At 51.5% G+C, this 12,571-nt stretch overlaps 1 protein-coding gene across 1 annotated transcript; it reads left to right on the top strand.

Annotated features, from left to right (window-relative positions):
* Nucleotides 1-1,347: 1,347 nt before the first annotated feature.
* Nucleotides 1,348-11,394, top strand: LOC128902109 (endothelial lipase-like). The gene is made up of 10 exons (XM_054184496.1): nucleotides 1,348-1,514; nucleotides 1,649-1,810; nucleotides 3,101-3,280; nucleotides 3,958-4,069; nucleotides 5,365-5,589; nucleotides 6,041-6,283; nucleotides 6,788-6,908; nucleotides 7,457-7,675; nucleotides 9,163-9,255; nucleotides 10,885-11,394. Exons 1-10 carry the CDS (start codon nucleotides 1,392-1,394, stop codon nucleotides 10,904-10,906), a joined length of 1,500 nt encoding a protein of 499 aa, XP_054040471.1. The 5' UTR covers nucleotides 1,348-1,391; the 3' UTR covers nucleotides 10,907-11,394.
* The last annotated feature ends 1,177 nt before the right edge of the window (nucleotides 11,395-12,571 follow it).

Genomic DNA, 12,571 nt, shown 5'->3' with positions numbered 1-12,571 from the left:
CCTGCCTTCTCCCTTGCCATTTTTTATACACCACCAACCCTGGTGCCTCCTCCTCACTTTCTGCTGAGAGTTTGGAGGGAAAGGGAAGGAGCCATGGTGCCAAGGAAGGGGAAGAAAAAGAGAACAGAAAAGCCATGTGGACTCGATCGTAGAATCACAGAATGGTTAGAGTTGGAAGGGACCTTAAAGACCATCTAGTTCCAACCCCCTGCCCTGGGCAGGGACACCTCCCACCACAACAGGTTGCTCCAAGCCCCGGCCAACCTGGCCTTGAACCCCTCCAGGGATGGGGCAGCCACAGCTTCTCTGGGCAACCTGGGCCAGTCTCCCACCACCAATAAAGAGTTTCTTCCTAATATCTCATCTAGATCTCCCCTCTTTCTGTTTAAAACCATTTCCCCTCGTCCCATGGCTCCCCTCCCTGCTCCAGAGTCCCTCCCCAGCTTTCCTGGAGCCCCTTGAGGGACTGGAAGGGGCTGGAAGGTCTCCGCGGAGCCTTCTCTTCTCCAGGCTGAACCCCCCCAGCTCTCTCAGCCTGTCCTCCCAGCAGAGGGGCTCCAGCCCTCCCAGCATCTCCGGGGCCTCCTCTGGCCCCGCTCCAACAGCTCCGTGTCCTTCTGCTGTTGGTGCCCCAGAGCTGGAGGCAGCACTGCAGGGGGGTCTCCCCCGAGCGGAGCAGAGGGGCAGAATCCCCCCCCTCGCCCTGCTGCCCACGCTGCTGGGGGTGCCGTGGGCTGGATGATCTTTAAGGTCCCTTTCGAACTCAAACCATTCTATAATTCCATAAATAAAATGAAATATTTTCTTATGGATCAGTAACCGGTAAAAATTCCGGCAGTAAAAAGTAGGAATAAAAGGTCTATAACTCTCGACGGTGTCACTCACGTGGCTGCAGCAGCCGAGGGGCTGCGGGTGGGTGATGCCCCTCGGGAAGCACCTGGTGCCCGTGATGTCCCGACCCCCCCGAGCGGCGAAGAGCCGGGGCTTCCCACGCGTGGGGCCCAGACCCGCGCCGCCGCCGGGCTCGGTGGGGGGGACAGCAGGGGAGCGCTGCCGGCCCCCCCCCGCCCAGCCCTTTACCCACGCTGTCCCTCGGGGTGACAGCGCTGGGGACCCCCCCGTGACCCCCCGGGGTCACCCCCCCTCTGCGGGGCTCCCCACGCGGCGCGTTCCCACGGGCCGCCCCCTTCTCATTCATCTCTCCGTGACGTCAAGGAGGGCGTGACCAATGGGAGAGGAGCCGCCGGCCGGCCCCGCCGGGGCCCGCCCCATCGGGCCACGAAGCCCCGCCCCCCCGCGGCCCCTTAAAGGGCCCCGCCGCCCGCCGGGCCCCGCCGCCGCCGCCGCCTCGTCCCGCCGTCCGCCCGCCCGCCTGTCCGTCCTTCCGAGCGATGAGGAGGCTGGTCCTCCTGCTGTGCACCGGCGTGACCTGTTGCATCGCGGCGGGAGGCGCTCCGCGGGTGGCGGAGGCTGCGCTGCTGCGAGGAGGAGGAGGAGGTGGGTGGGTGAGCGCGGTCCCACGCGGGACGCGGTCGGGGTGCGGGTCCCCCTCTCTCAGGTGGGGCTGAAACACGGAGGCGCTTTGCTCACCCTTCCTCCTCTCCGCTTTGCAGATGCCACCATCCCCGAGCTGCTGGAGGACGGGCAGGAGCGCGTCCTGGCGCCGAAGTCGCAGGTGAAGTTTAACCTCCGCTCCTGGCCGGATGCCGAAGAGGATGGTTGCCCGCTCGCCCTCGGCCACCACAAGTGTCTGGAGGACTGCAAGTTCAACGTGACAGCCAAAACCTTCTTCATCATTCACGGCTGGACAGTAAGTGTGGAGGAGCCTGCACGGAGGTGATGCTTAGCGTTCAGTCTGTCCACTTAGAGCATGCAACCTGCCCTGGAAATGGTCCGTGGCTCTGGAATATGTGGGATTTGGGACAATTTGGTGGTAGAAGGAGAGTCCCTTGCCTGTGGGGTGGTGGGAGTGGAGGGGTGTGGGGAGAGGGATGGCTGGGCAGGAGAGGCTGGAAGAAAGGGAGGCTGAGGGGAGACCTTCTCGCTCTCTACAGCTCCCTGAAAGGAGGGGGTAGCCAGGGGGGGTCGGTCTCTTCTTCCAAGGAAAAAGTAATAGGACAAGAGTTGCGCCAGGGGAGGTTTAGATTGGATATTAGGAAAAAATTTTTCACCAAAGGGTTATTAAGCATTGGAAGAGGCTGCCCAGGGCAGTGGTGGAGTCGCCATCCCTGGAGGGATTTCAAAGCCGGGCAGACATGGTACTGAGGGACGTGGTTTAGCGGCAGGCTTGGCAGTGTCAGGTTGATGGTTGGACTCGATGATCTTAAAGATCCCTTCCAACGTAGATGATTCTATGTTTTGGGTACTGCAGCCTCTTACCAGCTGCACCTGAGGTCCCTGGAGCAGCGCGAGTGGGTTGTGAAACCACCCAACTCATTCACAACTGCCCAAGATCACTTCACGTCCACATTGGTCGGACTCGATAATCTTCAGGGTCTTTTCCACCCTCAATGATTTTGGGTCTGCATAATGTGAATGTGGTAAAGGGACCTTGAGATTTTCCCGAAAACCCAACTAACTGGCCACTGTGAAGGTGGCACTTGGCTTGACACACACGTAGACTTTCCGTAATCGTAGCTGCGTGTCCACAGTCTTCACTTCTGCTACGTGGTCTCCCCGATAAAGAAACGGAGGGCAGCCAGCCTTTACCGAGCTTTCTTCTCCGACATTTGATGTGGCTGAGTGTGTGGCACCAGGGGACTTATCACCTCTGCCAGGGCTTATGCAAAGAGCGGTGCCAGGTCTGGAAAATAATTTTGCGATCCATCAAAACTACTGAAGCTCTGGAGAAAAAGAGCGATAAGGTGGCGTGTAACGAACGCCTCCCCCTCCTGCCTTAAAAGGCATGGCGGCTAATTACCCAAATCCCTCAAAACCTGTTCTTCTTACACCATTAGTGCAGCGCTGAGAAGCTGTGGGGCTCGGAGAGGAGCAAGCATACAGCTGGAGGAGAATATGTAAATGATATACAAATAACTTAACTGCCAATGGGTAATCGTGGTCCCGGGAGCAGGAAACTACCACCTGAATCTCTTTCTAGATGAGCGGCATGTTCGAAACCTGGCTGGGCAGCTTGGTGTCGGCTCTTCAGGAGAGGGAGAAGGATGCCAACGTGGTGGTGGTGGATTGGCTTTCGCTTGCCCACCAGCTCTACACCGATGCCGTCAACAACACGCAGATTGTCGGAAAAAGCATAGCGAGGCTGCTCGACTGGTTACAGGTAACGCCAGTTAAGCACGGGCTCTGTTGTAACGCTCCGGTGAGGGACTGTTGCACAAGGGAGAGGTCACCAGCTCCGGCGCTGGCGAGCGGGGAAGGCGCTGGTGTAATCCCAACCCCAAGGCTCGGTGGGGCGATGGCTCACGGCGCAGGTGCCACGCTCAGCCCTGGCGCCAGGAAGTGCCGCGGCGCTTTCCTGGGTGATGCCGTTTTGCAGCGTGCTCGGATAGGGGACGTCGAAGTGGACTTCAAGTTTAGGAGTCCTTCCTCCCGCCTGAGCAACGTGAATTTAAGAGTTGGGCATTCAAAGTCAGCGTTGGCTTGGCAAGAGGGTGGAAAAGGAGAAGGAAAAGGCCCACGGTGCTACACTGGAGTCCAGGGCCAGTGCTGAGGTCTGCTGGGGACCCTGGGGAAAGGCTGCTCCAGATCCTGCTTAAACGAAGAGTATCACAACTGGGGTTGGAAGCCGGGTGCTGTGGTTGGGGGCAAACCACAAGCGCCCTCCAAACCCTTCGACTTGTCTTGACAAGACAAAGAACGAAGCGATGCTTGTCTGCCCCCTCCCCTCCAGTCTCTTCTTAGAACTGGACTCGAGTCCCGCGGATAGGAGCGGCGCCAGGTGCCCTGAAAGACAGGGAGGAATATTATATATATTTTATTTTTTTTTTTAACTTTCAGGAGGACCCGCTCTTCCAGCTTGAGAATGTCCACCTGATTGGGTACAGCCTGGGTGCCCACGTCGCCGGCTTCGCTGGTAACCACGTCCACGGGACAATAGGCAGAATTACAGGCAAGTGGCTTTTTTTAAAGCAGCCTCTTACCTTTCCTTAGCAGCAGAGGGTTTCCCCGAAGAGGCTCGTTTCCTGTGTTGCTGGGATGTTGTTTTGGGCTTGCTCAGTCCGAAGTGACGCCTTTCCTACCTGTGTCAGCAGCGAGGAGCATGGGTCTCTTCGCGTGAGAAAGTGTCTTCGTTTTGAACCCCAAGCGTTGGGGAGGTTCAATGAAAAAAACCTTTCAGAGGACAACCTGGATCTTGAGTATTTTTGAAGTGAAATGTGCGTTCAAAACAAGTCCAGCTCAAGCCCTTATTATCCAGATATTAAGCCTCTGAGTGATATTATTTCTGTAATTACAGTTCATAAATTTAATGACAGTGAAAGCTATTGGGTGCAATTTGTCCCAACGTTGGTCAAAAAACCACCCCAGCCTCTCATTGTGAGAGTATCTTGAACAGAGTGTTTCTAACTCCGGATAGAAGCTGATTTCAACACGTGAGAGCTCGGGGCGTGGTAGAAGGGGTTGCACGAAGCATTTAAATGTGACACCGGCGGTAAGAATCCCTCAGAGCCCCACAATAAATATCTGTATTTGGTTCAGCAGGAAAAAAAATAAATCACCTAATACTCAAGTTGGGGAATGGCTGAAGAGCTCAGCTTCAGGTTGGGGGTGAGGCTTCGAGGTTAACAGAAAGTCCCGATCCCATCATGGGATCTCGGCTGCAGGGATTACCTCGTATTAATCCCTCCATATGTCCAATCTGAAAATAGACTAAAGGTAGCCAAAGGCAGCTTTGGCTACCAACGGTCTCTGTGGGGTGCTAGACCTCTTCTGGTGTTCAGTCATAGAATGGTTCGGGTTGGAAGGGACCTTAAAGATCATCTAGTTCCACTCCCTGCCCTGGGCAGGGACACCTCCCACCAGCCCAGGTTTCTCCAAGCCTCATCCAGCCTGGCCTTGAACCCCTCCAGGGATGGGGCAGCCACATCTGTCACCTCTTGAAGTACCTCTTCACTGTGACCTAGTGAGGACTCATTGCTTCCACCAGGCAAGCTGAAGCCACCGCTGTAGAGCAAAGTGGTGCTGCTACTGGGTCGTATTGCACCAAAAATGGTATGGGACATCTTCATTTGTTCCCTCAGTGACCTCATGGTGAAGAGAGCTTTGGAGGACAGTATCTGTGACGAGGCAGGGACTGCCTGTGTAGCAGTTGGTTAGGAGGGCTCCTAGCAACAGGCTCCTGGCTATATTTTGTGTGAAATAACCCAATTTCTTACCTGGCATCCTGCGTACTGTCTCTAACACCAGGCTTGGATCCGGCTGGCCCTATGTTTGAAGGAGTGGACCCTAGCAAGCGCCTCTCCCCCGACGATGCAAACTTCGTGGATGTCCTTCACACCTACACAAGGGAAACGCTAGGCGTTAGCATTGGGATCCAGATGCCTGTAGGCCATGTCGACATCTATCCCAATGGGGGAGACTTCCAGCCTGGCTGCGGATTAAGTGATGTCTTGGGAGCAATTGCCTATGGGAGTAAGTTCTCATTACTTATCTTGCCTCTATTCAGTGTAGACTCTTTGCAAATAGACTCAGGTTGATGCTGGGGGATGAGCTGATTTACAAGAGCAGAGAAAACTAATTTTTCCTTTTAAACTGCCTGCATTACTGGAGATAGTTGCTATAAACTAGACCTGCTTTTAATTCTGAAGTAGCATGTTCTCACTCTAACATCTGATCATAAACTACGGCCTTACGCTGGGTCTAAAATCCTCTTTAAAGCTCTTTTCTTGGTGGAGACTAAGTGAACGGTCCTCTTCAAGCGTCTTCCACTAACCTCTTGAATTGCTAATGTTTGAAAAATGTTTAATTTGGCCACGCTCAACTCACGTTGGGCTACAAAAAGGCATAGCTCACTATATCTTACCAGCTGCTGGGGTGATAAATGCTTAAACAACATGTGTCCCTTGCAACTCTGCTTCTCCAGCAATCGGTGAAGTTGTCAAATGCGAACACGAGCGCTCTGTGCACCTCTTTGTGGACTCCCTCGTCAACCAAGATAAACAAAGCTTCGCATTTCAATGCACCGATTCCAGTCGTTTCAAGAAGGGCATCTGCCTGAGCTGCCGGAAGAACCGCTGCAACGGCATTGGCTACAATGCCAGGAAAACACGGAACAAAAGAAACAGCAAGATGTACTTAAAAACAAGAGCTGACATGCCCTTCAAAGGTAGGCCATCCCTCTTAGAAAGAGCATAGTCTCATCTCTAAGAGCAGACTCCCAAAGCCAATGTTGGGAAAGACGTAGGGGCGGAAGGGTAGCGTCACCTCAAAGCAGCGCAGCATCAGGCATTAGTTTTTCGCTGTTACCTGCCTGCATTGCTGTCCCGTGGCGTTACTGTCCTCCTTCCTCCACGAACAATCAACAGGACTCTGGCCATAAGGCCGCTCTGCCTTTTGAGCAGGACTACAGCTTATAGATGTCCTACTTGCAAGACCACCCCAACCTTAGAGCACCGTAAGGTTTGGGGAGCTCTCTCCAGGGTGGGTCTGCTGCTGGTTTTGTGTAAAAGTCAGCTTCGTAATCAGTAAGGGCAGGAAAAAGATCAAAGATATCTCAATAAATACGGGGTCTAGCCTTTGCCAGCCAACGCTATTTCACAAAGAGCGGCGCTGAGCCATGTTGTCTCTCAACCAAGTTGCTTCCACCTGTGCTCTCCTTGTTTCTCTCCAGTCTACCACTATCAGATGAAAATGCATGTCTTCAGCTACGAGAGCTTGGGAGAGGCTGATCCCACTTTCTCCGTCACCCTTCACGGCACCAATGGAGACTCTGAACCTCTCTCCTTAGAAATGTAAGCAAGCTGGCCGGTTGTACCCAAGAAGGCCACTGGGACTAGACAAGGTGGCATTACTCTCTTTCCTCTGGTAACACCTAAGCCTAGCAGCCTCACTTCATCACCATTCAAAAAAATCTTCGTCTAGTAATTTAATGATAATTTATTGCTGAGAAAGCAATTCGATGTGCCCAGTCCTCTATATTAGGCTTCATGGCTCATTGTTGACATCCTTTGTCTTGGTTTTCCCCCTCTACCATTCGGATATAGTCTGAAAGCACCCACATCTCTGGAGGCATCGTTGACCTCCTTTAGCCTCTCCCAGGAGAAACACAAGGCATGAAATTCACCTTTAAGCTATGGAAGGATGGCTGAGCCAAATACATGATGCATTGAACCAGCTATCCAAGCTTATTTTCATTAGCCTAATCAGTAATTAGCCAGTGACAGTTGAATGCGGAGCACCTGATAAGCTGCAAAGGGCTCTTTAACTTCTTGCATGGAATGAATGAGCATCTGGCATGCTTCCCTAAGGAAGAAACATTGAGTCTCTGCTTGTCTTTCAGGCTTGATCAAATTGGCCTAAATGCTACTAACACCTTCCTGGTCTATACAGAAGAGGACATGGGTGAACTTTTAAAAATAAAGCTCACCTGGGAGGGAACATCTCAGTCATGGTACGATCTGTGGAAAGAGCTGAAAAGCTACTGGTATCGGCCTGTGAAGTCTTCCCAGGAACTGCATATCAGACGTATACGCGTGAAATCTGGGGAGACGCAACAGAGGTAATAATTGTGTTAGGCTGCACACGGGTTCACTCAAAACTTGAATCAAAAGGAGAAATATTCAGCACCTAGCAAGAAAAGTTGAGGTTTTGAACTTAGTCGGTATCCTGAAATGTTACCAGCTAACGCTCTCATGGTGTAGGAGAGGGGGTTACTTAGAATCATAGAATTGTCAGGGTTGGAAGGGACCTTAAAGGTCATCTAGTTCCAGCCCCCTGCCCTGGGCAGGGACACCTCCCACTGGATCAGGTTGCTCAGAGCCCCATCCAGCCTGGCCTTAAAACCTTCCAGGGATGGGGCTTCCACCCCCTCTCTGGGCAACCTGTTCCAGTGTCTCACCACCCTCATGGGGAAGAACTTCTTCCTAACGTCCAGTCTGAATCGACCCATCTCTAGTTTTGATCCATTCCCTCTAGTCCTACCATTACCCGACATCCTAAGAAGTCCCTCCCCAGCTTTCTTGTAGGCCCCCTTAAGAGACTGGTAGGCCACTAGAAGGTCTCCTCAGAGCCTTCTTTTCTCCAGACTGAACAACCCCAGCTCTCTCAGTCTGTCCTCAGAGGAGACGTGCTCCAGCCCTCTGATCATCCTCGTGGCCCTTCTCTGGACACGTTCCAGCACGTCCATATCTCTCTTGTAGTTGGGGCTCCAGAACTGGAGGCAGTACTCCAGGTGGGGTCTCAGGAGAGTGGAGTAGAGGGGGAGAATCACCTCCCTCGACCTGCTGGCCATGCTTCTCCTGGTGCGGCCCAGGATACGATGGGCTTTCTGGGCTGCAAGTGCACACTTGCCAGGATGAGGTTGCAAATTAGGCTTTATGCAAAACTAGTCACTGCCGATCGGATCCGAGATGTTCTTTTGCTTTATTTAGATACTGTGACATTGTCTTGCCTGCCCTTGGGGACTAAATTAGCCTACTTCAAGAGGGTTTAGATCATACATGAAGGCTTAAAGTACCGACAGCGCCAAAAATACTGAAACGCAGATGGGCACAGCTATTATTTACAGGCATAATGTGCTGATTTGGCACAAGGTAGACCTAAACCAGCAACCGTTTCTGTTGCTTACTCCTTAAGCACTATATTGCTCCTTCTGAGGTCTCTGTAGTTGGAAAGCTACCTGAGCAACCAACAAGAAATAAAAGCTGCCAAGCGCGTCGCACTGCACTCCCAGCAGTTGATATTGACAATTTCCCACATTTCTCAGAGCTTTAAATAAGCGTCTCCCATCGTATGTAAGGTATCCTGCACCCTAGTTTCTACAATCTATGAAACGCCGGGGTAGCAGAAGCGAAAATCCCCAAATAAAACATTAAAGTAGGAAATCAAACAGCCATCCAATGGGAAAATGGCGCTTCAAGGCGCTCCACAGGAAGGACGTCAAATCCAACAACTCGTCCTAGAATTTGCTACAATCCATGTTACATGTTATTTGTTAATCGTGGAGACAACAGGTACCTTCTCTTGACTTCTGATTCCTCCTCCTAGGTTTGCTTTCTGCGTGGAGGATTCCCAGTTGACCAGTATATCGCCCGGGAAAGAGCTCTGGTTCGTGAAGTGCACAGAGGAATGGCAAAAAAGGTAGGGAAAATCAGCTAAGAGAAATCCTGCCAGATGCGCGTGGCTGTGCTGGGAATGAGTGGAGCCAAGTTTTTTTTTTTGTTTGTTTAGACTTCTGGATCTTCTTTTTCTTTCAAAAAAAAAAAAAATATGAATTCCAGCCCAAGATTTCCCAGCTATTAGATTTAATTTTCACGTATGCCTTAACGATCACTAATTAGGGGATATTATCCTCACTTCTCATCTTGGTTTGTCATCTTGTACCTTCACATACATCTCGTACCTTCGCTACCAAATTGGTATAACACAGTCCTTGAGCCTAAAGAACCTGTCTGCTTGCTGTTGTGGTAGATGCTAAAAATAATGAGGGGCTACCAATACCAAAGACCCACGCGATAGTGGAGAGCTAATTAGCGGCATCTATTAACTGCCCTGTAAAACAGAGGAAAGCTGGGAGCGCAGGGGATTGCCTCCAAGGTTGTTTCAACCTGCCAGAAGATCCTGAGCTGCTAAGAAAGCTCGTGATCGAGTTTGGGCTCAACTACGTGAGCAAGACACAGCTGAGGACTGGCCACGGCGTTACAGTACTGACTCCTGCTTCCTCTGGGGCTGTGTGCGTCTGCTCTGGTGCAGGAGAGCACAAACTCAGCCGTTGCCGGAGCATCTCAGCCCTGCTGAACCTCTGCGGGACTTTCCAGACACCTCGGAGCAGTCCTCAGAGCATGACTTCCAGTAAGTCTGGTCTCAGCAGCGACAGCTTGGTTGCTTCAGACTGCCTCTAGTCATGTTTTGAATTAATTCCTCTTCATTTGACTAAACGATCGTCTCCTCCAGATGAAGCCCAGCCTTTTGGCCTCTTTTAAATTTCAATCCGTAAACTCAGAGCTTTGGCGCTTCTCATCCGGAGACCAAGTGCCTGTTAGGGCTAGCAAAGCCCCGTGGAAGCCGTGCTTTGCACAACCTTCTCGGGCGGCAGAGCTCAGCTCAGGAACGCGAGCTGGTTCCGTTCCAGGGTTGGCAGAAACCAGCCAGCTGTGCCACACGCGCGTGTAGCAAACAATTCTGCTAATGAAACCCCTGTGCAAAAACTTGTTGCTCTGCCACAAGCCTTGAAAGATCAAGTCAATCCTCCTGTAGGTACAAGAAAAGGCTGTTTTGATACGCTACTTGGTGACCCCCATGAAACAGAATTGCTGGCAGACGGGCCCTTCCTGTTCACTCGTGGAGTGCAGCTTTGGCACGAGGCGGAGGAGCAGATCCGAGCTCCAAAACACTACGGTTTCTAGGAAATGATCCTTCACGAGCAATGTCTTGCTCTTCAGATCTCCGCTCCTGCCAAGTCACCGAAAGATCAATCTCCGCCTCGGAAATCGCGTCTGCAAACATCTGTCCACCCTGAAAGGACCCGAACGGCCAGGGTCTAGCGTCGAGACCTGTAATTTCTCTTCGCAGCCTACTTGCGTGCATAACGTCTGCTGCAGGCTCTCACGGAGTAGCTACCGGGCACAGCGCTGCTTTGACAGAATAAAATACCAGCCCGCACTGTCTAAACCTGTTCTTGGTGTCCCAGAGTTTCCCAGGAATTCTTTATTACTCCTCTTAACTTCTACATTTAACCAGATATTTTTTTTTCCTCTCTGCTTTTTCCAGATCTGTCTCAAATTTGCTATGAAAACTTCTCTAAAGACACACAACCGAGCAACCTAGATGCAAGAAGGCCACGCAGGTGGCAAGATGCTCTGGCAAAAACCTGGCTTGGTAGCACTTAAACAACTAGCTCTTCCGGACCAAACATCTTGGATCAGGCGTAAGAAACCGAGGAGCAATTGATGGACCGCGGTCCTAGCCGTAGAATAACTAAAACCGACATTCTCCCTTCCCCAAGGAGCCTGGTTTGTGCATTTAACCTTACCTTGACCCATTACACGCTGCATTCCCTGCCCTGCCTCCGTTAACCAGGACTACGGACGAGATCTTCACAGATCTAGACCTCAGCGATGATCATCTGGTCTGCCTGCCAGCGGAGTTGAGAAGATAACCATGCTAACCGCCCATCGGACTCTTGGTGACAGAGCTGCTAAGAACAAATTAGCATCTAGCGTAGGAGTTACCGTGGGTCCAGTAGCACTATGGGCTGTGGGAAGACAAGACCAGCACAGGTCTAGCGTGGGGGGGGGGTGGGTTGTTCAGGGGAGGGGTGGGAATACGCACAATGCCGCTTAACTTCAAGTTGTCCTTTGCTTGCCTTAAAAATAATCCGTTCCGTGTCTGGCTGATACTGAAATGTCCATATATTACCTTAGAAGAAGGTAGAGCTCCGTCCTCCCTGTACCTGGGGCAGAACACGGTGCAGATGGCAGGTGATGGTGCTGGCGGCTGCTCCTCGCTCCCCAGGTGTCGGGGAGGAGGAAGCTATGAACTGCGTCACGTCCACAGAACTTTGCACCAGTCCTTTTTAACTACTGAGAATGCGTTCGCCTCTGTTCAGACGCTGTTGTAGTAAGTACCAGGGCGTAATTAAGACCTTATTTTTGTGCAAAGTCTTGAACTGAGCCAAACAGACGACATCCTCTTCGCCACAACGTCCCGGTTGGATTCCCTGGTGCCAGACGAACTTGGCTTTGCTCCGAGTTCGACAGATTCCCTACGGCAGTCCTGTTTGCTGCTGCGGAGTGGTGGACCTTGTCAGAGGCGAACTAGATTTTGTTTGTTTGTTTGTTTTTGTCCTTTTTGGAAGGAGACTTGGTGTAACAGCTCTCGAACTTTTGGCATGCAGAAAGGCAATCTCAAAAAATGGTGTTGCCAGATGGTGCACCGAGTTCTGAAGACTTAGCAAGTCCTTCTGAGGCCTGCAGTTCTCCCAAGTTCTTGTAGAGCTTCAATCCAACCAAAGCAAGCACATTTGGAGATTTTTTTTTTTTTTCTTCCATGGTTTTTTTGCAAAGGCTTCAATAACTGAAGCCTTTGGTAAGTATCTGTGACTTGTCACCGTGCCATACTTTGAGTGGTTTCAAAGCCCTATTTGTATATTGTGGTTTTTGTATGACTTAAAACATAATTTATTTCTCATATTGTACATATGTAAAGTTTTAAACGTTTTGGTTTTGAGTAACAGTTTTTATAAGCCTTAAGACAAAAAAAAAAAAATAATAAAGGGCTTTGTAAAAATCACTGAAGCGTTGTGATTGATCTACCACAAGCTTTGCCTCTGGCCATCTTGTCCCTCTCCTGCAGGTCACTGAGACCAGCAGAAAGAGGACGTGAAGGCAGAGCAGCAGCCAGGGAGGTGCTGGCAAGTGGGTGCCCTTATCCAGCACCCTCCTTCCACCTCCTCTCC

The sequence above is a fragment of the Rissa tridactyla genome, chromosome W (genome assembly GCF_028500815.1).
Source record: "Rissa tridactyla isolate bRisTri1 chromosome W, bRisTri1.patW.cur.20221130, whole genome shotgun sequence".
In the NCBI taxonomy this organism is placed as follows: domain Eukaryota; kingdom Metazoa; phylum Chordata; class Aves; order Charadriiformes; family Laridae; genus Rissa; species Rissa tridactyla.
This window is presented reverse-complemented; position numbering and strand designations above follow the sequence as displayed.